We start from the raw sequence: 24,160 nt of genomic DNA, 5'->3' as shown, positions 1-24,160 counted from the left end.
AGAGAGGCTGGATGGCCATTTGTCAGGAGTGCTTGGATTGTGTGTTCCCGCATGGCAGGGGGTTGGACTTGATGGCCCTTGGGGTCCCTTCCAGCCCTATGATTCTATGAAATGAGAAGTCTGCTTCTAAAGTACTAATTCTTTTTATTGAGCAAGTCTGGGGTTGTGACCATCCCCTTCAAGTTAGGCCAAACTGAAATAGGTTCACACGGATTCAGAATTCAAGTGTTATGATTCACGTTGACCTGATTTAGAACTCTTTTGGTATACTGGCAGAGTGGATTCTATTGTAGGGGAATGTTTGCGTACATTTTGTTTTTTATGTTTGATTTTTATAGCAGATGCTCTTGCTATGGTTAATTATTCGACCCATATCACATCTTGCTAAAGATCTGCTCCGGGTATTTTATGAATGCTCAATATCATTAATAAAGTCGCAGTAAAAAAAAAACACATCCCTGAACCCCTTCTGAATAAATAACACCATGACAATAAAGATAACAGTATAGCTAAACTTATCAATCAAGACGTTCTTTTTGTTTTTCCCCGGACCCATGGAAGATCAAGGTGGGGGGGCGTTGTTAATTTTTTTGCTCTCTTTTAGCCATGGAGTAGGACAGTGATGGTGAACCTTTTTGAGACCAAGTGCCCAAATTGCAACCCAAAACCCACTTATTCATCGCAAAGTGCCAACATGGCAATTTAACCTGAATACTGAGGTTTTAGTATAGGAAAAAACGGTTGACTCCAAGGCGTGCGTTACTCGTGAGTAAGCTTGGTAGTAGTCAGTGGCTTTGCTTTGAAGCAACTGTGCAACGCTTTGAAAGGGTGAATCACGACCCTAGGAGGGTTTACTCAGAAGCAAGCCCCATTGCCAGCAACCAAGCTTACTCCCAGGTTAAGGATCACGCTTTAGTTCTTTCCATGAAAATCAGTAGGGTTTAACAGCGCTTAACAGGGTTACCTACACTGCTTCCCAGAACTAGGTCTTAGGTTTAATGCTAATAATCTCCCTGAAATAATTACACTATTATCACATGATGAACTCTGTGCATGCGTGCCCACAGAGAAGGCTCTGAGTGCCACCTCTGGCACCCGTGCCATAGGTTCGCCACCCCTGGAGTAGGATCTACTACTGAAAAAGCCCTTTTTTGTAGTATGAAATTACCTCCCTTCAGAAGCCACCTGGGGAACTTTGCTGTTTGGGGAGGGAACAAAAATGTAATGCTAGTGTCCTGTAAACATTATTGTGTTACCATCCGGTGCTTTTGGGGAGCTACTCCTCCACTTCCCAACCGAGGGTGGGATGGAGCAGGCTCTCTGTGGGACAAACACTGGGGCCAGTGGTGCCGCCTAGTGCTGCCACATTACGTGTCAGACCTCAATACAGTCACCTCTAGGTTAGACTATTGTAACTCGCTCTATGCGGGCCTTCCCTTACGTCTGATCCGGAAGTTGAAACTGGTCCAACATGCGGCGGCGCGTGTGCTCACAGGTGGTGCCTTCAGAGAACACATTCATCCTGTGTTACGTCGCTTGCATTGGCTCCCAGTTGAGTTCCGAATCATTCATAAGGTGTGGGTACTTTAAGGCCTTACATGGCCTGGGACCTTCGTACCTTCGGGAACGTCTTACCCCATATGTTCCCGTGGGGCCTCTGCGTTCGGCAGAGGCCAACTTGCTGGTTGTCCCTAGTCCCTCAATGATGCGGCTGGCCTCTACCCAGGCCAGGGCCTTTACAGCCCTGGCCCCTCCCTGGTGGAACACTTTACCACCAGCTATCCGGGCCCTGCGAAATCTTGGAGAGTTCCACAGGGCCTGTAAGACCGAATTGTTCCACCGGGCGTTTGGAGAGGCCGGCCGCTGATGTACGCCCTCCTCTTCCCCCCTTTACACTCTGGACCCTTAACTTTTACAGGGCCCAACTCTCTGGGTTTGTTCTTTCCAGGGTGGGCCTATGAAGTTTCATGCTGGATGCTGATAAATTTGTTTAATCCGCTGTTTTAATTGGGGTTTTAATGTGAATTGTTGAATTGCTATTATTGTGTTGTTCACCGCCCAGAGCCCTTTGGGGGAGGGGCGGTATATAAAAATGATTATAAATAAATAAATACTCTCTGTGGGCAGTGGAACTGGTTTTGGCCCCTCTCCCCCTCTGGTGTTGTAGGACCAATCTACTTTGTATGCAGAAGGGCCCAGGCTCCACCTCTGGCATTTCTACTCAAAATATTAAGGTTGTAGGTGATGTGAAGGACCATGACTTGAAATCCTGGAAAACTGTTGCTGATCGGAGTGGGCAATACTGTCTCTGGTGTCAAGGTCTCATCAGAGAATCCCACATCTATTAAACTGATTCACATTCAGCGTTTCAGGTTCCTGAGGAAGGTTTTCTGCGTTAACAGTAGTGAGATTTGGGCTTCTCTATCTGTGGGTCATTGTTTCCTTTTGGAAAACTGCCCCTCCATTAAACTTTCACCTTCTGTTGTATGAAATTACTTGTATATGTGCTCAGAGGGAAGTAGGAGGATGCCTCCTTTTATTTATTTATTTGAAAGATTCGGTATGCCCACCATTTCCTCCCTGACAGCTCAAGACCCAAGTAGTTGACAAGATCTTTGCATTTGGCACCAAATAGGGTGCAGCCGAACAATATCCATTGAATTTAGAGCTGAATAAAAACAAAGGGAAAAACGGTACTGAGAAAAATTAATATTTTCTGAGAATGGTTTTCATCTGCACATATTACGGTGCTTTATGAAAAAATAATTAAGAGCTAAATCAACAGATGTTCATATTTTCTGGATGTGTTCCTGGAACTGCAGGAGCAGCGGCCCGTGGCCTGGTTCATATAATCATATAAGTTAAAAGACAGAGCAATCCATCAAATGCTGTTGCTGTGCAGATTCCATTCATTTTCCGTGTGGTTGTGCAGGGAAGCATGGATGTTTCTCGGCAGCAATTGAAGGCATCTAGACGCAGGGGAAAAAAATCCTCATGGATGTGTTCAGAAGACTGCAATCTAAGAAGCACGCTGAAGGTGGCTGCTACACACTCAAAAAAAATCTTTCGTAGTGCTGGAGGCGTTCCTCCCATTGGGCAAAGTGGGCAGTTGCTCAGGGCGCCCCCTTGTGGGGGCGCAAAAACTGCAGGTTCGTTTGTGGGATTTTTTGTATTTTCAGTGTTTTTCTGTTTTTGGCCTGTGGAGGGCGTAGTTTTTAGGCTAGCAGCACCAAAATTTCAGGGATTTTTTGGGAGACTCTTCTGATGATCTCACCCAGGTTTGGTGAGGTTTGGTTCAGGGAGTCCAAAGTTATGGACTCCCAATGGAAGTGCCCCATCCCCCATTGTTTCCAATGGGAGCTAATAGGAGATGGGGTCTACACCTTTGAGGGTCCATAACTTTGGACCCCCTGAACCAAACTTCACCAAACCTGGGTGGTACCCTGTTTCCCCGAAAATAAGACATCCCCTGAAAATAAGACGTAGTAGAGGTTTTGCTGAAGTGCTAAATATAAAGCATCCCCCGAAAGTAAGACGTAGCAAAGTTTTTGTTTGGAAGCATGCCCGTCGACCAGAGCATGCAGCTGTGGAGCAGAAAAATAAGACATCCCCTGAAAATAAGACATGGCACATCTTTGGGAGCAAAAATTAATATAAGACACTGTCCTCTTCTTCTTCTTTGTTGCAGTTTCAATTATATGACTCTGACAGGCAGCCCAGAGCCTATTTTGTCTGGTTGAGATCTATTTCTGCTGGTTCCTGGCCGCTCGCTGCTTGAGAGTCGTGCATCAGCCCCTGGGCATCTGCTGTGTGTTTTCTTCCCCCTAGCAGCTGCCTACAGGATATGCTCGGTGTGATATTTTGTAGATACGCCAAGCAATGCAGGCCTAGATTTTATTGCACATGACAAGATTCTCTCAGACTGTGTGTGTGTAGAGTAGTGATCAGAAGAGCTATTAATGGAATAGGCCAAGCCCAGCTGAAATCGGAAGAGGTGCCAAAACTGCAGACTCTAAATCTTTGGAGGGAGTCTGAAAGGGGGGGTGGGGATGAGTCTGCTGGTGAAGTTTATAAGGTTTTCTTTTATTTATTCATTCATTTAGAACAGGGGTAGGGAACCTGCGGCTCTCCAGATGTTCAGGAACTACAATTCCCATCAGCCCCTACCAGCATGGCCAATTGGCCATGCTGACAGAGGCTGATGGGAATTGCAGTTCCTGAACATCTGGAGAGCCGCAGGTTCCCTACCCCTGATTTAGAAGAAGAGTTTGGGTTTATACCCCCTCTTTCTCTCCTTCAAGGAAACTCAAAGGGGCTGACAATCTCCTTTCCCTTCCCCTGCCCCCCTACAGCAAACATCCTGTGAGGTAGATGGAACTGAGAGAGCTCTGAAGAACTGTGACTAGCCCAAGGTCACCCGGCTGGCATGTTTTGGAGTGCACAGGCTAATCTGGTTCCCTAGATAAGCCTCCACAGTTCAAGTTTCCAACAAAAATACATAGAATACCACAAAGAAGAAGAAGAGGAGGAGGAGGAGGAAGAGGAGGAGGAGGAGGAAGAGGAGGAGGAGGAGGAGGAGTTTGGATTTATATCCCCCCTTTCTCTCCTGCAGGAGACTCAAAGGGGCTGACAATCTCCTTGCCCTTCCCCCCTCACAACAAACACCCTGTGAGGTAGGTGGGGCTGAGAGAGCTCCGAGAAGCTGTGACTAGCCCAAGGTCACCCAGCTGGCGTGTGTGGGAGTGTACAGGCTAATCTGAATTCCCCAGATAAGCCTCCACAGTTCAAGTGGCAGAGCGGGGAATCAAACCCGGTTCTCCAGATCAGAGTGCACCTGCTCTTAACCACTGCACCACTGCCATTCTCCCCAACGGAGACCCAAAGCATTTTATACCGTTCTCTTCTCCTCCGTGATGTCCTCAGAACAACCCTGTGAGGAAGGCTAGGTTGAGAGAGTGGGACTAGCCCTCAAGATCACCCAATGAGCCTCCATGGCAGAGCAGGGATTCAAACCTGGGTCTCCAAGACTCTGGTCTAACCCTCTTAACCATTACGCCACACTGGTTCTCGAAGTGTGATGTTGGATTTGGAAAAGATAACATGGGAGTAGTGATGATTTTTAAAAAAAATTATTTATTGTCTCCATACTTGCCCAAAGCACCTTATGTTGTTCTCTTTTTCACTTTATCTTGTATTTTAAATAGTCAGCAGGCAACTGTCTTGTATGTCTGATCCCAATGCTTGCATTTATTTCAAGTCTCTTTTGCTTTGTCTCCTGCAATAAATGGATAGTACACAGACAGTTCAATACTGTTACTGTGCACTTGGCCGCTGGAGCCTGCTTCTTCAGACACATGCAGGAACTAGGGAGGCTTGTACCGATATTATCTCTAATATATGAGTTTGTTTCATGCATCTGAGAGCTCGTGTTGCAATAAATTGTAGTCTTCACAATGCCAAGAGATCTTTTTTTTGTGGCGTAGGAAGTTAAGAGCTCATGTATCTAATCTGGAGGAACCGGGTTTGATTCCCAGCTCTGCCGCCTGAGCTGTGGAGGCTTATCTGGGGAATTCAGAATAGCCTGCGCACTCCCACACACGCCAGCTGGGTGACCTTGGGCTAGTCACAGCTTCTCGGAGCTCTCTCAGCCCCACCCACCTCACAGGGTGTTTGTTGTGAGGGGAAGAGGCAAGGAGATTGTAAACCCTTTGCCCCAGGTCCCCTGCAGGAGAGAAAGGGGGGATATAAATCCAAACTCTTGTTCTTCTTTTTGTTCCATGTTTTTTGTTTTTTCCTGAAACTTTGATAAAGATATATATTTTAAAAGACTCTGTCGTCGCATCTGACACCACTACTTTCTCAAATTCTGCAGAGCGTTATCATTACCTGTCGTGATCAGCCCCTGTTGGATCCTGCCATTTCTCCTGTCTTCTCATTCCCCCTCCCTGCTGTGCTTATGTTTTTTTCCACTTTGCTTCTCAGGCCATTCCTTATCAGCTCATTAGATACTTGCTGTTGTAGCTCTGTCAGTAGTGTGGAATATAGGTTGTTTTGATCCCAAGGGAGGCTTCTTTGTCTCTGGACCATGGGACTGGAGGGGTGTCATCTCCCCTTGGGAACTGGTAGTCAGGTGGGGTGATGTGACATGGGGGTGACATAGGGTATTATGGAGGCCACATTGCTGGTTATGCTTTGTTCTGGAAATAGGAGTAAAATGCTTATTCCTGATGCTGTTTCATAATAAAGAAATAAACTTTTCTTTGGCTCTACCCTAATTTTTCTTTGGCTCTAGCCTGATTTTTCAGCCTTCAGGGTTATGCGTTTTAATTACCATATTTTTCTAATTATGCTTATCACAACACCTACTAATGATACTTCTCTGTATCCTCCTCACTCTTAATTTTATTCAAGCTAGGACAGTGGTGGCGAACCTTTGGCACTCCAGATGTTATGGACTACAATTCCCATCAGCCCCTGCCAGCATGGCCAATTGGCCATGCTGGCAGGGGCTGATAGTGTAGTCCCTGCTTCCTGGTCAAAGGTTCGGCCACTACGGATAGGACAAACAAAGAGGTTAGTAAATGCGTAATGTGAGTAGCAGACTGTCATGATAAAATCATTGCTGAAATTCCTTTGTGCTATAACTACCTGGCACCTGGGATTTGTTGAGTTACGTAACAATTCTTACAACCCTGTAAAGTAAACAGGTATTATCCAATTGTTATTTTTAGAACTGCGAGTGAAAAATGACACGGAGCACATGTAGTCCCTTTTAAGACACACACCCAGCTCTTGGAAAAGCCAAGGAAGGCAGCCCAGTTTGTAAAGTAACCCAACTGTTGCCCCAAGTAGCTCAAATATAATCTGTACTCCTCATCTGTCTCTGGCTGAGAAGTAGCCGTAGGGAAAATCTACCCATAATTAACTTCTAGAAATCAGTACGATGGGTTAGTCCAGGGGTCGGCAACCTTTACCACCCAAAGAGCCATTTGGACCCATTTTCCACGGCCCTGAAAATCTACAGAGCCGGTGGTTCAGCCCCTCCACTCACCTTTCCTTCCATCGCTGCTCTGGAGGGCTGGAAGGACACACCCACACTACCCCTCCCGGACCTCCCGGAGCTCACAGTGGAGTCAGCAGTGATAAAGGCTGAAAGAGGCAGCATCGCGACTCGAAGCCTCAGGTTGCAGACCCCTGGGTTAGTCAATCTTCTTTTGCATAAGCATAAGCATTTTTATTGTCATTGTGCACGCACAACGAAATTTACAGCAGCATTCCTCGATGCACACAATTTCAGACTCATACCCCATCCTCACTTTCCCCTTCCTCCACCCATCCCTACACAGCCCCAAACACATCAACACGAAGCCACGGAGTTCAGCATAGCCACAGCTCTAGAGTAGAAGCTGTCTCTAAGCCTCTTTGTCCTAGTTTTTTTGATACCCTTTACCACTGATTCCAAGAGGTAACATTCTGCAGAATTCTAGAAAGTAGCAGTGTTAGACAAATGGAACAACAACCACTTTAAAGACTTCAATTTATTGTGACCCGAGCTCTCAGATGCACGAAACAGACCCATATGTTAGAGATGGTGTACATACAACCCTTCCTAGTCCAATTCATGAACCCCAGTGCCAGCAGAAAACATCAGGGGAAGACCTCGAGCTCTGTTTGCTCTCCAGAGGTATTGGTTGGCTACTGTGTGAGACAGGATGCTGGACTAGATTGACACCGGTCTGATCCAGGAGGGCTCTTTTGATGTTCTTAGATTTTTAAAAATGTATGGCATGCTGTCAACGGTAGTCATATACTTCTCTCAGAACGGATGCATGGCAAAAATAAGACATGCAAAGTGAAGTTCATTGAATGAAACTGTTGCCCTCATATTCTGGTCCTTTATGCCTTACCAGAAAAGAGCACTGAGAAAGACCTGCTCAACTCTATTTTGGATATTGAAGACCTTGTCAAAAACGGAAACAAGCACAGGTAATTGCTCTTCTGCCTTGACCTCCACCTGCACACAGCTACCAAGTCTTCTGCAAAGTGCAAACATGTAAACCAGCGGTTCTCAACCTTCCTAATGCCGCGACCCTTTAATACAGTTCCTCATGTTGTGGTGACCCCCAACCCTAACATTTATCCATTTTACAGATGGAGAACACTGGGCGACCCAAAAGGGGTCCCGACCCACAGGTTGAGAACCGCTGATGTAAACTGTTATGTGATTTGGGGGTCCTTGTGCTCATCCCTGCTCTCTCTCCCCACTTGCTTAGTCAACTGCAGGGGGCTTTTGTCAGAATTAAAAGGGACTCCTCTTTGGGGCTATTTCTGCAGACTCTTTGTGAAAGCACTGAGACACCGGCTTTTAAAAAAACAATCTCTGATCTGCTAAGATTACCAGTGCGAGCTGTGCAGAAACCATTCCACGCTTTCTTCTCGCCCATGTGTTCTCGCCCTTCTTGCCCTTTTGTTTTGGGGGGTTTTTTTGTTCAGGATCTTGCTTTCTGTCGGTGAAAACAACCTCCAGCTATTTTTCTTCCCTTTCCGTGTCTTCCCAGAGCCAGCGTGGTGTAGTGGTTAAGAGCAGGTGGATTCTAATCTGGAGAACCGGGTTTGATTCCCCACTCCTCCACCTGAGTGGCGGAGGCTTATCTGGTGAACCAGATGTGTTTCCGCACTCCTACATTCCTGTTGGGTGACCTTGGGCTAGTCGTAGTTCTCTCAGGACTCTCTCAGCCCCACCTGCCTCATAAGATGTCTGTTGTGGGGAGAGGAAGGGAAAGGGGTTTTGTAAGCCACCTTGAGTCTCCTTACAGGAGAAAAAGGTAGGGTATATATCCAAACTCCTCCTCCTTCGTCCTCTTCCTCTCCTTCTTCTTCCTCTTCTTTTGCTGCATTTACATGGTTTTGTCATTCCAAGCATTCCCTTTTATTAAACGTCTGTGAAAAAGAATCCGTATGGAAAACACATGGACATGCGGTAGCTGTGGGCAAACTTGATCCATTAGAAGCTTTCGACCACAGAAACCCCTGAGAGCACAATACTAGGGAAAGGATATTGGGCAGTGGTGGGATCCAAGAATTTTAGTAACAGGTTCCCATGGAGGTGGGATTCAAACAGTGGTATTAGCGGTGGGAGCTGGAACGCGGGCACGGGGGGCATGGCTGAAGACATTCCTCGGGGCAGGGCATTCCTGGGCGGGGCTGTAACGAGATGCAACCTTCGCTGAGTCCTTGGCTGAGAGAATAAGATCGCACGAGGGCATGAGCTGCCATGCACTTAACCGATGCACCTCACCGCTAGACTGCTTCAAGTTCTGCTGGCAGCTACTGCTTCCAGAGGAGGGAGAGCGTGAAAACTAAAGGCCAAAAAAAATCCGTGTAAAATCACCCATTAGTAAACTCCCCTCTTAGCACAATACAAATAAGTAGTAACTTTCTCTAAGGGGTGCCATGAGGAACCTGCTGGATCCCACCTCTGATATTGGGCTACTTGTGGGCATTGTCTACATTTTCCCTTTTTCTTCTTTCAAACAGAGTTTGTCCTTATTATCTCTCTCGACATCTGAAGCAGCAAGCGGACATCGTTTTTATGCCTTATAACTATTTGTTGGATCCAAAGGTATGTGTTGATTGACGATTTTTGTGTTAAAAAGTGGACTTTGTTTTGTGGAATATACCAAAAAGACTTCATTGGATGCATATAGGAAAATATAGTAAATTAAAATGCTTATCGTAAGTGGTAAAAAAGATAAGAATGCGTGTGATGTTTTACTAAGAGCATCACAACTTCGTTTGTGTTTTCTATTCTGGAATATTTTTCCTTTTCAAGAAAGGACAACGATGTGAGTTTTCTGGGGAAATATGAACTGGGAAATCTTCCCGTGTCCAAAATATAGCCTAAACTGATTTACAGTTTTTATTTTATTCACCTCATTGTCATCTGCCTTTCTCCTTGAGCCTTAAGGAGAATTACAGCATTGTAACAGCAATGCAATGAAGAGCAGTGGTATACATAAGAAGCAAGTAAATAGGGAGCAAAGGCTGAATAAAACAGCCCCTCCCCCATTTACAGAACAATTAAAATACAACAGCGCCCTCTTGCAGATTGCTGTTTTATCATATTGACTTTTATAATTTTGTTGACTAAATGCTCCATGTCTCCAGTTTTCTATTTTATCTATTCATTCCAGGCTGATGTACTGAAAGTAAACTAAGTGTGGGATATAAATATTCAAAATGAAGCAATAAATTTCCCCCCTTGCTGCTGTATGGCAGGTGCTCTTCTGAGATCTACTACCTTTCAACCCAGAGGTTCCACTGAACCGTCATGGTTAATCGTCATTGACTGACTAACCTTTCATGAATTTGTCTGAACCCCTTTTATTTAGCGATTTAGGCTCAATTTTTCTTTCCAGTGGAGGAACAACTCCAGTGGAGTTGTTGTGTTTATTCACAACAACTCAGAGGGGAGTTTGCCCTCTCCTCTGGATTGGGCTGCCCATCGTCTGTTTCAGGGAAGGTGTCCCAGCCTTCTGGTTGATCATTCTGGTTGCTCTTTTCTGCCCGTAGTAACAACGTCGCCCTCCGTGTCCGTCCCACACTCTTCTTTTCCCCCTTCTGTTTTGTAGAGCCGAAGAGCTCACAACTTAGACTTGAAGGGAACTGTAGTGATACTTGATGAAGCCCACAATGTGGTAAGTAAAGCTTCAGCTGCTTTGTTCACTGTTCCTGAACCAAATGCATTCCTGCTCTTGGCTGTGTGAGGTTCCTTATGATGCGGGAGTCAGAGCAATCATTGTTTGTTCCCACAAGAAGCACTGAGAAAGCAAAATGATTCAATTCTGTTTCCGTCCTGCTTTTTGATCTTTAAGGACCCTCTAAAGCAGCCATTCTCAACCAGGGTACCGTGGTACCCTGGAGTTACCCGAGCATGTCCCAGAGGTACCGTGCTTAACTTCGCCCCTCTCATTTTGTGGTGTCTTCCTCCGCTGGTGCCAGCAGGACATGGAGCTGGCCCATGGGGCGGGGCCTGCCACATAGTGTCAGCAGCCACCACCACCCCGGTACTTCCCACTTCACCGGAGGGAAGGTGGGGGGAGGGTGGCAAGCAGGGGCAATGGGAGGGGAAGGAGGAGGGTGGCGGCAGGGGTACCGTGAGATATGAAGAGTGAGGTCAAGGGTATCCTGACCCGGTTGCTGAAAAGGGATGAAACACTGCTCTAAGTGCACAGGTGTCAAACTCGGCCTTCAGATGTTAAGTGGACTACAGTTCCGTGTCCCCTTACCAGCATAATGGAACTGTAGTCCGCGCATCGAGGAGCCGTGAGTTTGACACCTATGCTCTGAACTTCTAAAGTATGTTGTGTGGTGTAGTGGTTAAGAACAGGTGGATTTCCTAAAGCGACCGCGTGGTGTAGTGGTTAAGATCGGGTGGGGCAGGACATTTTGGCATGATGCGCCTTCTCTTTGCACCGAGAAAGGAGGCATGTTGGAGTAAGATTTCTTGTACTGATGCACTTCCTCTTGCTTGTGCTTCTTGCTTTCTGGGGGAAAGTGAGAGCAATTCTGGCGATAATTCATGGTGAATTTCAGAACCAAGAGTGGGCATCGGCGGTGAAAGAGCTTGACCATGTAAGGCAATGCGACTGTGGTGTATTAATTCCAGGGTATTTAGAGTCAGGAATTTCCCACATGGTCAGAGAAGCCAATAACTCAAGGATGCAGCTAATAGTGCAACTCCCCCCCCCCCCAAAGTTACATCTTGTCTATGTTCCTAGGAGAGGTTGTGTGAAGAGTTGGCATCATTTGACCTGACCCCCTACGATCTAGCAACAGCTATAGATGCCATCAACATAGTGTTGGAAAAACAGGCCAAAGAAGTTCAACAGGGTGAGCTCAGCTCTGAATTCAATGCAGAGTACGGCAAAGCAGGTACGTCTATGTCTGCTGTCCAATCAATAACTTTTCTTACGCCACGGGTTTGTAAAATTATGCTTGGGGTGGAGAAAGCGAATGATCAAACGAAGACTAACACAGATCCTTGCAGGGGCTCCACTAAGTCCCAAGTACCAGATTGGGCTTATCAGCCTGTGAGTGTCTGCCTCACTGTCAGGATTGGGCGGGACTAACACACCCTCCAGAATCCCTCTCAGAGGCCTTGACAGACCTCAGTCTAGAGAGGAGGAGGGCTTAACAACCCCCTAAGTCCGTGGTGGCAGACCCAGCACTCCAGGAGTTATGGACTACTGGTCCCATCAGCCCCTTCCAGCCCCTTCTTGCTAGTATCCCTTCCAATTGGCCATGCTGGCAGTCTTCCTCTTCTCTTTCTTCTGTCCTCCTCTATAGTTGGGCAGCTAGCAGAAGGGCTAACTTGTCCTTCCTGAGTCCCTGGCCCTTATGAAGGAGACTCTCTGGGATATACCCCTCTTCCCTCAGCCTGCCTACCTGAGTGTTGCCCCACCATACTGGCCTCATTTGCAGAAGCTGTTGCCAGCTGGGTGTGTCTGGGGCAGGCCGGCCTCCAGCCTTGCCCTCTAACTGCTTTAAATGGCTGCCCCTCCTCCCTCCAGCCAAGTGGTGCTGATAAACTATGTCTCAGGGTCAACACGTGCAGCGACTGTTACTTCCTCGCTAACTCTGCCGGTTCAGGCGTGCCACTGTCCTCTTGAACAGGCTTGGCTCCACTAGGCCCATATCCTGGAGGACAGACTGCCCTGAAGTGTTGACTGAAAGGGGTGGGGCCAAATTCTGCAATGTAAAGGCTGTTGCCAGGCAGGCTGCTGCAGCTGGTCCTCTCCTGTTCACCCCTGGTTAGTGCAGGGGTGCTGAGACTGTCTTCAGATACAGGCGCTACTCTCTGCGTTTCCAATTAGATACCTCAAGGTTCTTAAGCAGCTTGATAGGTGGCTTCCAGAATTCTTTGCAGCCTTTCTCCCAAGCTAAAATCTGGAATATTGTTACCATGTTTAGAAATGTCTCTTCCCCACCTCTGAAATACTTGTGTGGATAATTGTGAATCATATCTGAGATGTAGCTAGTTCCTTGTGCGCTCTTGGAAGAGTACATGGGTGCGCACTTGCTTATTTCCCACACTGGGGGTCAAGGCAGAGCAATACTGGTGATATGTCTATGGCCGTGGTGGCAAACCTATGGCACTCCAGATGTTCATGAACTACAATTCCCATCAGCCAGTTGGCCATGCTGGCAGGGGCTGATGGGGATTGTAGTTCATGAACATCTGGAGTGCCATAGGTTTGCCACCACTGCTGATGGGAATTGAAGTCCATGAACATCTGGAGTGCCATAGGTTTGCCACCACTGCTGATGGGAATTGAAGTTCATGAACATCTGATGGGGATTGTAGTTCATGAACATCTGGAGTGCCATAGGTTTGCCACCACTGCTGATGGGAATTGAAGTCCATGAACATCTGGAGTGCCATAGGTTTGCCACCACTGCTGATGGGAATTGAAGTCCATGAACATCTGGAGTGCCATAGGTTTGCCACCACTGCTGATGGGAATTGAAGTTCATGAACATCTGATGGGAATTGAAGTCCATGAACATCTGGAGTGCCATAGGTTCGCCACCACGGGTCTATGGAATCTGCTTGCCATGCAGCAAATAAGGATTGAGTTTCTTTCCCAAACAGGCCTGAACATGACACTGGAAGACATAGCAAAGATAAAAAGTAAGTGTCGTTATTCCGTTAACCTCTCATCTACCACGACATGTCCTGAATTGCCTTGAAGTTGCTTTCAGCATAGCCAAGAGGATCATATAGCGTAGCTGGCCAATTTCCTCAACTGTAGAGATTCTTCAGAACTTATAGTCCAGACATCTGCTTCTTTGCATTCTGCAGCAACAGGTCCAACAATTGTCAATGTAGGCTACATCTGAAATTCTGGATGCATTTAACCAGAGGCTCGCAGATACAGTATTCATTCATGGGGGGGATGGGGTATATGTGTGCAAAACAAACTTGTAAACGTGGATCACTATGCCGTTGGTTTGACTTACACATCCACCGTGGATGTGAGAAACTAGTTAATTTACCGGGGAAGGGTGTTTATGCATTTTAAGCTGGAAAGCTACATTGATTTGCATATTTTAATTGCCTCTAATTAATGTAAGTTGCATATCCTCATCATGCTCCTGACATATGCCAAACCAGTGACACGGTTCTCCTTAGACAGTATTTTTATTCTGAAAGCGTCATTCGCAAGTACAAAAATCTCATATCAACCCTTTTGGGGGGCGGATTCTTCACATGGCAAGGTATAAAACGTGAGGCGTTATGAATTTGGACTTTATATTGCATGATTCCTTCTATCTGCTCCTTTTTGCTGTTAATGTTTTATTTGTAATTATAGCCTGTACACTCTGTACACTCTGGGTGACCTTGGGCTAGTCACAGCTACCAGTCTGGGCCTGCCACCACACTATGCACAGAGATTGTTTGTTGTGAGGGGGGAAGGGCAAGGAGATTGTAAGCCCCTTTGAGTCTCCTACAGGAGAGAAAGGGGGGATATCAATCCAAACTCCTCCTCCTCCTCCTCCTCCTCCTCCTCCTCCTCCTCTTCTTCTTCTTCTTCTTCTTCTTCTTCTTCTTCTTCTTCTTCTTCTTCTTCTTCTTCTTCTTCTTCTTCTTCTTCTTCTTCTTCTTCTTCTTCTTCTTCTTCAGTTCAATATCCTCTTCACCTGGGGCAGAGACTCATTTCCGCCCTCCAAAAGCTGGGTTTCTGAGGTTGCTGACTAACTTCTCAGATGCACAAAAATGCTCGTGTGTTTCCCAATCCCAGTTTGCGTTGCTGCTTTGCCCATTCAAAGACATGATACATTTGAGCATTATGAATGTTGCAGGTGTTTCCTCTCCCCCCCTTTCCCTCAGGTATTTCTAGGCTTAAGGGATTGGGCAGCTGAGATGCTTTCTTTCAAGGAGGGAGCAGGAGAGGGAGAATTTCAAGAAAATTCTTGCAAGGATCCTTATACTTCTGGCAGCACTAAGCCCCCTCCCCCTTTTGTTTTGTTTGCCCCAAAGGGATTCTTCTGGAACTGGAAAACGCAATTGATGCTGTGGAACTACCACCAAATGGAAAAGGGGTCACTAAAGATGGAGGGTACGTTATATTGCTGATCTCATTTTTTGTGCTTGTAGATTCACAGGACAACAGCCTTACCTGCCTCCTGTGGTTTTGGATAGTCGCCCAGTTGATTAGGGCAGTGAAGAAACACTCAGGGGCATTAAGAACATAAGAACAAGCCAGCTGGATCAGACCAGAGTCCATCTAGTCCAGCTCTCTGCTACTCGCAGTGGCCCACCAGGTGCCTTTGGGAGCTCACATGCAGGATGTGAAAGCAATGGCCTTCTGCGGCTGTTGCTCCCGAGCACGTGGACTGCTAAGGCATTTGCAATCTCAGATCAAAGAGGATCAAGATTGGTAGCCATACATCGACTTCTCCTCCATAAATCTATCTAAGCCCCTTTTAAAGGTATCCAGGTTAGTGGCCATCAACACCTCCTGTGGCAGCATATTCCAAACACCAATCACACGATTGATCATTCCTAACCATTTCTCCTCCGCTCTAATTTACATGATTACATTGTGCCTTGTCTCTCCGCTTCCTGACTTCTTTCTTTGTCTCTCCTCCTGCCTTCAGGCTAGGATATAGAATCATAGAGTTGGAAGGGGCCAGAAAGACCATCTAGTTTAACCCCTGCTCAATGCAGGATCAGCCTTTAGCATTTCTGACAAGTGCTCGTCCAGCCACGGCTTGAAGACTGCCAGAGAGGGGAAGCTCATCACCTCCCAGGGCAACCAACTCCCCTGCTGAACCATTCTTACTATACAACACTTGTTCCTAATATCCAGCTAGCACCTTTCCAGCCACAGATGCAGGCGATGTCTTGCCAGCCTCAGATGTCTTGCCAGCCACAGATGCAGGCGACACGGTAGGAACAAGATCTACCAGACTACGGCCACAAAGCCCGGAAAACCCACCACAACCAGTTGAAGGGGACATTCATTGAAAATGCTGGGGGGAAGAATTAGGACTAAGAAAAGGAAACACTTCTTCACACAACGTGTGATTGGTGTTTGGAATATGCTGCCCCAGGAGGTGGTGATGGCCACTAACCTGGATAGCTTTAAAAAGGGCTTGGACAGATTGATGGAGGAGAAGTCGATCTATGGCTCCCAATCTTGATCCTCCTTGATCTGAGATTGCAAATGCCTTAGCAGACCAGGTGCTCAGGAGCAGCAGCAGCAGAAGGCCATTGCTTTCCCATCCTGCATGTGAGCTCCCAAAGGCACCTGGTGGGCCACTGCGAGTAGCAGAGAGCTGGACTAGATGGACTCTGGTCTGATCCAGCAGGCTAGTTCTTATGTTCTTATGTTCTTAATCCAGCCGTGAAAGCCTTCGACAATACATCAGAATAAGACTTTATCTTATATAGCTGTGCTTCAAACTAGGGAATAAGGCTGTAGATTCTTTTCAACTAGTAGGTTTTTTCCCCTTTCTATAACAAGAGAGGAGGGTGGGCTTAATAGAAGTGGTTGTTTGATTTAGGCTAAGCCTTCGCCACAAAACTTTAGGAATAAGACCTTTAACATTCAGTGGGCACATAATAGAGAAATATTGGGAGGGGTTTCTTTTTTTTTTTGTGTTAATAAATGAATTAACTTGTGGTAAGCATCGTTGGGAAGAGAAAAACAGACTCCCAGGAACATTTCAAAGGACAGCATTACCTTTTAATTTTGGAACAGATGTCTTCCTCATGAAAACATTAGAAAAGGAAGTCGTGCCTTCAATTTTAGCAGGCGTTTTATAATTAAAATTTTCTGCTGATACTCCACTTAGGACCGAATTCTTTGTATTTTTCCATGCTGTTCTAGTGCATTTGTGATAGAAATTCTTTTTTAAAAAAAGAAGTCAACCTGGTTATTTGGTTTTTTGACTGAAAGTATTGGAGTCCAGAAGGTAGTTAACTGGCAGGATGCCAGGTTTAATTCCCCACTCCTCCACCTGAGTGGCAGAGGCTTATCTGGTGAACAAGATGTGTTTCCGCACTCCTACATTCCTGCTTGTTGACTTTGGGCTAGTCAGAGTTCTCTCTGAACTCTCTCAGCCCCACCTGCCTAACCAGGTATCTGCTGTGGGGAGAGGAAGGGAAAGGAGCCCGTATATATATACCCCAAACTGCAGAGGCTTATCTGGCGAACAAGATGTGTTTCCGCACTCCTACATTCCTGCTGCTTGACTTTGGGCTAGTCTGAGTTCTTTCTGAACTCTCTCAGCCCAACCTGCCTCACCAGGTATCTGCTGTGGGGAGAGGAAGGGAAAGGAGCCCGTATATATATACCCCAAACTGCAGAGGCTTATCTGGTGAACAAGATGTGTTTCTGCACTCCTACATTTCTGCTGGTTGACTTTGGGCTAGTCTGAGTTCTCTCTGAACTCTCTCAGCCCCACCTGCCTCACCAGGTATCTGCTGTGGGGAGAGGAAGGGAAAGGAGCCCGTATATATATACCCCAAACTGCAGAGGCTTATCTGGCGAACAAGATGTGTTTCCGCACTCCTACATTCCTGCTGCTTGACTTTGGGCTAGTCTGAGTTCTTTCTGAACTCTCTCAGCCCCACCTGCCTCACCAGGTGTCTGCTGTGGGGAGAGAAAGGGAAAGGAGCCCGTATATATATACCCCAAACTGCAGAGGCTTATCTGGCGAACAAGATGTGTTTCTGCACTCCTACATTCTCCTGTGCTAAGCTTGACTTTGGGCTAGTCTGAGTTCTCTCTGAACTCTCTCTCAGCTCCAACTCTGCCTCACCAGGTGTCTGCTGTGGGGAGAGAAAGGGAAAGGAGCCCGTATATATATACCCCAAACTGCAGAGGCTTATCTGGCGAACAAGATGTGTTTCTGCACTCCTACATTCCTGCTGCTTGACTTTGGGCTAGTCTGAGTTCTCTCTGAACTCTCTCAGCCCCACCTGCCTCACCAGGTGTCTGCTGTGGGGAGAGAAAGGGAAAGGAGCCCGTATATATATACCCCAAACTGCAGAGGCTTATCTGGCGAACAAGATGTGTTTCTGCACTCCTACATTCCTGCTGCTTGACTTTGGGAAGTAGTCCTTGAGGTTCTCTCTGAACTCTCTCAGCCCCACCTGCCTCACCAGGTATCTGCTGTGGGGAGAGGAAGGGAAAGGAGTCTCGATATATATATACCCAAGAAACTGCAGAGGCTTATCTGGTGAACAAGATGTGTTTCCGCACTCCTACATTCCTGCTGCTTGACTTTGGGCTAGTCTGAGTTCTCTCTGAACTCTCTCAGCCCCCCTGCCTCACCAGGTATCTGCTGTGGGGAGAGGAAGGGAAAGGAGCCCGTATATATATACCCCAAACTGCAGAGGCTTATCTGGCGAACAAGATGTGTTTCTGCACTCCTACATTCCTGCTGCTTGACTTTGGGCTAGTCTGAGTTCTCTCTGAACTCTCTCAGCCCCACCTGCCTCACCAGGTATCTGCTGTGGGGAGAGGAAGGGAAAGGAGCCTGTATATATATACCCCAAACTGCAGAGGCTTATCTGGTGAACAAGATGTGTTTCTGCACTCCTACATTCCTGCTGCTTGACTTTGGGCTAGTCTGAGTTCTCTCTGAACTCTCTCAGCCCCACCTGCCTCACCAGGTATCTGCTGTGGGGAGAGGAAGGGAAAGGAGCCCGTATATATATACCCCAAACTGCAGAGGCTTATCTGGCGAACAAGATGTGTTTCTGCACTCCTACATTCCTGCTGCTTGACTTTGGGCTAGTCTGAGTTCTCTCTGAACTCTCTCAGCCCCACCTGCCTCTGCATCTCAGGTATCTGCTGTGGGGAGAGGAAGTGGGAAAGGAGCATGCCTCTGCTATATACCTCCCAAACCTGCAGAGGCTTATCTGGCGAACAAGATGTGTTTCTGCACTCCTACATTCCTGCTGCTTGACTTTGGGCTAGTCTGAGTTCTCTCTGAACTCTCTCAGCCCAACCTGCCTCACCAGGTGTCTGCTGTGGGGAGAGGAAGGGAAAGGAGCCCGTATATATATACCCCAAACTGCAGAGGCTTATCTGGCGAACAAGATGTGTTTCTGCACTCCTACATGGTCCTGCTGCTTAGACTTTGGGAGGCTGAGTCTGAGTTCTCTCTGAACTCTCTCAGCCCCACCTGTCTCACCAGGTATCTGCTGTGGGGAGAGGAAGGGGAAAGGAGCCCGTATATACTATACCCCCCAAACTGCAGAGAGGCTTAATATCTGGCCCGAGGAACAAGATGTGTTTCTGCACTCCTACATTCCTGCTGCTTGACTTTGGGCTAGTCTGAGTTCTCTCTGAACTCTCTCAGCCCAACCTGCCTCACCAGTTGTCTGCGGTGGGGGGGGGAAGGGAAGGGAGCCCGGATATATTAACCCCAAACTGCAGAGGCTTATCTGGCGAACAAGATGTGTTTCTGCACTCCTACATTCCTGCTGCTTGACTTTGGGCTAGTCTGAGTTCTCTCTGAACTCTCTCAGCCCCACCTGCCTCACCAGGTATCTGCTGTGGGGAGAGGAAGGGAAAGGAGCCCGTATATATATACCCCAAACTGCAGAGGCTTATCTGGCGAACAAGATGTGTTTCTGCACTCCTACATTTCTGCTGCTTGACTTTGGGCTAGTCTGAGTTCTCTCTGAACTCTCTCAGCCCCACCTGCCTCACCAGGTATCTGCTGTGGGGAGAGGAAGGGAAAGGAGCCCGTATATATATACCCCAAACTGCAGAGGCTTATCTGGCGAACAAGATGTGTTTCCGCACTCCTACATTCCTGCTGCTTGATCCTTTTGGGCTAGTCTGAGTTCTCTCTGAACTCTCTCAGCCCCACCTGCCTCACCAGGTATCTGCTGTGGGGAGAGGAAGGGAAAGGAGCCCGTATATATATACCCCAAACTGCAGAGGCTTATCTGGCGAACAAGATGTGTTTCTGCACTCCTACATTCCTGCTGCTTGACTTTGGGCTAGTCTGAGTTCTCTCTGAACTCTCTCAGCCCCACCTGCCTCACCAGGTATCTGCTGTGGGGAGAGGAAGGGAAAGGAGCCCGTATATATATACCCCAAACTGCAGAGGCTTATCTGGCGAACAAGATGTGTTTCCGCACTCCTACATTCCTGCTGCTTGACTTTGGGCTAGTCTGAGTTCTCTCTGAACTCTCTCAGCCCCACCTGCCTCACCAGGTGTCTGCTGTGGGGAGAGGAAGGGAAAGGAGCCCGTATATATATACCCCAAACTGCAGAGGCTTATCTGGCGAACAAGATGTGTTTCCGCACTCCTACATTCCTGCTGCTTGACTTTGGGCTAGTCTGAGTTCTCTCTGAACTCTCTCAGCCCCACCTGCCTCACCAGGTGTCTGCTGTGGGGAGAGGAAGGGAAAGGAGCTTGTAAGCCACCTTGAGTCTCTTTACCGGAGAGAAAGGTGGGGTCCAAATCCAAACTTCTACTTCTTCTATCATAGATTTAATTTATGTCTTACTTGCGTGTTTCTTTATGAATGCATAGGTACATCTATGACTTGTTTGCCAAGGCTCAGATCACATTCCAAACTCAACATTCTCTTCTAGAGTCTCTGGAACAAATTCTGCAACACTTAACAGGCTGTAAGTATACATCATTTAGGGCGAGTGTTGGGGGAAAGAGTGGAAAAGAGGATGAGAATGGTTATGTTGGCAGCGCAGCCAATGGACATACTGATGCTTCAAGTGGGGATAAGGAGGCCCAACCTTTTTGAGCCCATGAGCACTTTTGGAATTTGAGAGAGAGAGTTGTGATGTCACCCAAAAAAAATTGCCGTCTCAGAAGGTGGAACCAAACATGATACCTCTTTCCTTGCTCATGGCAGCAGTTTTAGTCCCGCCTCAAATAGGAAATGGCACCAAACACTGTCCAGCTGGTCTTGCTGATTCTCCAGCGGCTGCTGTTTGTTGCCTTGGAAAACCCATTCATCTGAATGAGGGCAGCCAGTAATAAGCCCTGCCTTTCATGGGCCCACCCTACTTCCGCCGAAGAGCTCAGTAGATACTGGAGACACAATGTCGGACACCACGCTGGGGCCTCCTGAAATACATAATCTGTAAGCTATGAGCTATGTAAGCATCATTAGGACTAATAAAAGGAAACACTTCTTCACGCAACGGGTGATTGGTGTTTGGAATATGCTGCCACAGGAGGTAGTGATGGCCACTAACCTGGATAGCTTTAAAAGGGGCTTGGACAGATTTATGGAGGAGAAGTCGATCTATGGCTACCAATCTTGATCCTCTTTGATCTGAGATTGCAAATGCCTGAACAGACCAGGTGATCGGGAGCAACAGCCGCAGAAGGCCATTGCTTTCACATCCTGCACGTGAGCTCCCAATGGCACCTGGTGGGCCACTGCGAGTAGCAGAGAGCTGGACTAGATGGACTCTGGTCCGATCCAGCTGGCTTGTTCTTATGTTCTTATGATGATGATGATCAGGGTATAACAGGAACAATATATCACACTTTGAAGAAGTGATTGACACAACTAAAGAAGAGGTATCTTGATCATAACTAGAAACTGGAAAGCAAGTTTCCCTGAAGGAGAAGTTGAAGTAGGATTATATGGGTTCAATAAAAGAAGTTGGAGAGAAGGCTGCTTGTAGAACTTTGTAAATGGTCCAAGTAAGATCAAACATGCAGTTTGGGGTATATAAAAGATTGTATGTATAGAAAAGATCTGAAGACGTCAGAGGATGCAACATGGTATTTTAGAAAGGTATGAATTTAGGGGCATATCTTGGGGGGATAAGGGCTCCTAGGTCATGTGGAGGATGCATTTGGCATTCCTTCCCCTCCCTCCTCCCAAGGCCAAAAGGGCAATGGGGTGGGGCGGGCAATGGGGTGGGGCGGGCAATGGGGTGGGGCAGGCAAACCCTGCCGATGCCGGAGAATGGGAACCTATCTCATGAGCAGGCCCTGGTACTGCCTGCCTGGTCTATTGGGGCGGTGGGCAGGTGAATGCAGCATGGTGGCTCTTCTGGAGAATGCCTGTCCTTTCCTCCTCCTCCTGCTCTGGCCAGTGGTAACTGTTCTGTCGCTGCCCCTGCAGGCGCTTCTTGCTTGTGTTTGGCCAGATGAAGCAGCTACAACATGCTCGTAGGGCAGAGAGGGGACGGGATGCTCAAGGGAGATGTGGCACCAGGTCCCTGCTGGATTCAACAGGTTCACTTCCCTCTGTCCCCTTTTTCTGTCTCTCTTTCTCCCTCTTCTTCTGTCTCTCTCCTCCCCCCTCTTCTTCTGTCCTCTCTCCCCGTCTCCCTCCCTCTTTTTCTATCCTTCTTCCTCTTTTTCTGCCTCTCTTTCTCCCCCCCTCACCAGTGGTGGGATCCAAAAATTTTAGTAACAGGTTCCCATGGTGGTGGGATTCAAACAGTGGCGTAGCGCCAATGGGGATGGGCGGGGCATTCTGGGGGCGTGGCCGGGCATTCTGGGGGCGAGGCATTAATAATTTCTCTGTTATTTTCTGTCCATAATTTAAACTCATAATAGCAAGTCCTATCATCTACTGCCAACAGAAACAACGACTTCTCCTCTAATTGACTGCCTGTCAAATACTTAATACTTTCAAATACTTAATTTTGTTTTTAGAAATCAAAAGAAGGATACTTTCCTTAAACAAGGAACTTTACCATATTTCTAAAACATGTTTTTAAAACAGCCCAACAGGGAGAATTATCCCGTTTTCTACCTTCGCTAACCAGCCACATAGGAAACAACAAGGACTTGATGATTTTTGGACCTAATGGGATTTCTAACGGAAAAGCAGACCCAATTAATAACCCCCTCTCGGCACACACAAATAATTAGTAACCTACTCTCGGGAACTGGTGAGAACCTGCTGGATCCCACCTCCGCCTCTCACCCTCTTTTTCTAACTTTCTCTCCCTCTTCCTCCCGATAACTCTGCAGAACCAGGTTGTGCTGAGAGTGTGTGTCTGACCTGGGGTTATCCAGTGACCTTTGTGTCAAAACCTGCAGCAGATGCAACATAAGACATAGCTGGAATCCTTGTTGCCTTCACCCCATAACAGAGGAAAAACTAAAACTTAAGCAGTAAATAGCCATCTCTGTGAAGTTCATTGCTCCGCCGGAAATTTTGCTGATGGAGGGGATTTTCCGTTTCCCCTGTGCCGCTGCAAGACTCCGGAGAGGCTGCCCACGAATCCTCTAAACAAATTAGTTACAATAGACGCTCCCAGAAATGATGCTTCTAGGGAGCCTCCAGAAATATCAAGAGCAGGGAGTTGGAGGTTTGCAGCAGTAGGAGGGAATCATTGAAACTTTGACCCCTTTTCTGTCTGTAAAAGTCCTGCGCCAGATTCAGCCTTGCTATCCCTCCTCCTGACGCGTTGCCCTCCTGTCCGGACTCAGCAGGACACTCGAGTTCATTTCTTCTTCAAATTACCAGTCCTGCTCTTTGCTTTTTATGCCTCCTCTGGGAACATTCTGGCAGATTTCTCAATTAGTACGAGCTCTTATCGAAGAGTGCTGACCGCTTGCTGCCCTTGGTGATCACAGCGCAAATGGTCGTCATCAGCTCAGCAAAGCAATCTGGTGTGAGCCTGCCTGTACTCTTCCCAGCTTCTCGGCTTGTTTCTCCTTTTCACATTGTCTCTCTGCAGTAGGAAAGCATAAGAACATAAGAACGAGCCTGCTGGATCAGACCAGAGTCCATCTAGTCCAGCACTCTGCTACTCTCAGTGGCCCACCAGGTGCCCTTGGGAGCTCAAATGCACGATGTGAAAGCAATGGCCTGCTGCTGCTCTTGAGCACCTGGTCTGCTAAGGCATTTGTAATCTGAGCTCAAGGAGGATCAAGATTGGTAGCCATAGATCAACTTCTCCTCCATAAATCTGCCCAAGGAGCAGCAGTGGCGTAGGAGGTTAAGAGCTCGTGTGTCTAATCTGGAGGAACCGGGTTTGATTCCCAGCTCTGCCGCCTGAGCTGTGGAGGTTTATCTGGGGAATTCAGATTAGCCTGTACACTCTCACACACACCAGCTGGGTGACCTTGGGCTAGTCACAGCTTCTCGGAGCTCTCTCAGCCCCACCTACCTCACAGGATGTTTGTT

The 24,160-nt window shown here is 47.3% G+C and overlaps 1 protein-coding gene across 1 annotated transcript in view; it reads left to right on the top strand.

Annotated features, from left to right (window-relative positions):
* The window catches only part of RTEL1 (regulator of telomere elongation helicase 1), a 150,158-nt gene that overhangs the window by 17,513 nt on the left and 108,485 nt on the right, over window positions 1-24,160 (top strand). The window contains exons 7-13 of the mRNA XM_048497934.1: window positions 7,911-7,986; window positions 9,538-9,622; window positions 10,632-10,697; window positions 11,781-11,934; window positions 13,655-13,693; window positions 15,044-15,122; window positions 20,569-20,666. Coding sequence (XP_048353891.1) covers window positions 7,911-7,986; window positions 9,538-9,622; window positions 10,632-10,697; window positions 11,781-11,934; window positions 13,655-13,693; window positions 15,044-15,122; window positions 20,569-20,666 — 597 coding nt within the window. The remainder of the gene's footprint in view (window positions 1-7,910; window positions 7,987-9,537; window positions 9,623-10,631; window positions 10,698-11,780; window positions 11,935-13,654; window positions 13,694-15,043; window positions 15,123-20,568; window positions 20,667-24,160) is intronic.

The sequence above is a fragment of the Sphaerodactylus townsendi genome, linkage group LG05 (genome assembly GCF_021028975.2).
Source record: "Sphaerodactylus townsendi isolate TG3544 linkage group LG05, MPM_Stown_v2.3, whole genome shotgun sequence".
NCBI classification, from domain to species: domain Eukaryota; kingdom Metazoa; phylum Chordata; class Lepidosauria; order Squamata; family Sphaerodactylidae; genus Sphaerodactylus; species Sphaerodactylus townsendi.
This window is presented reverse-complemented; position numbering and strand designations above follow the sequence as displayed.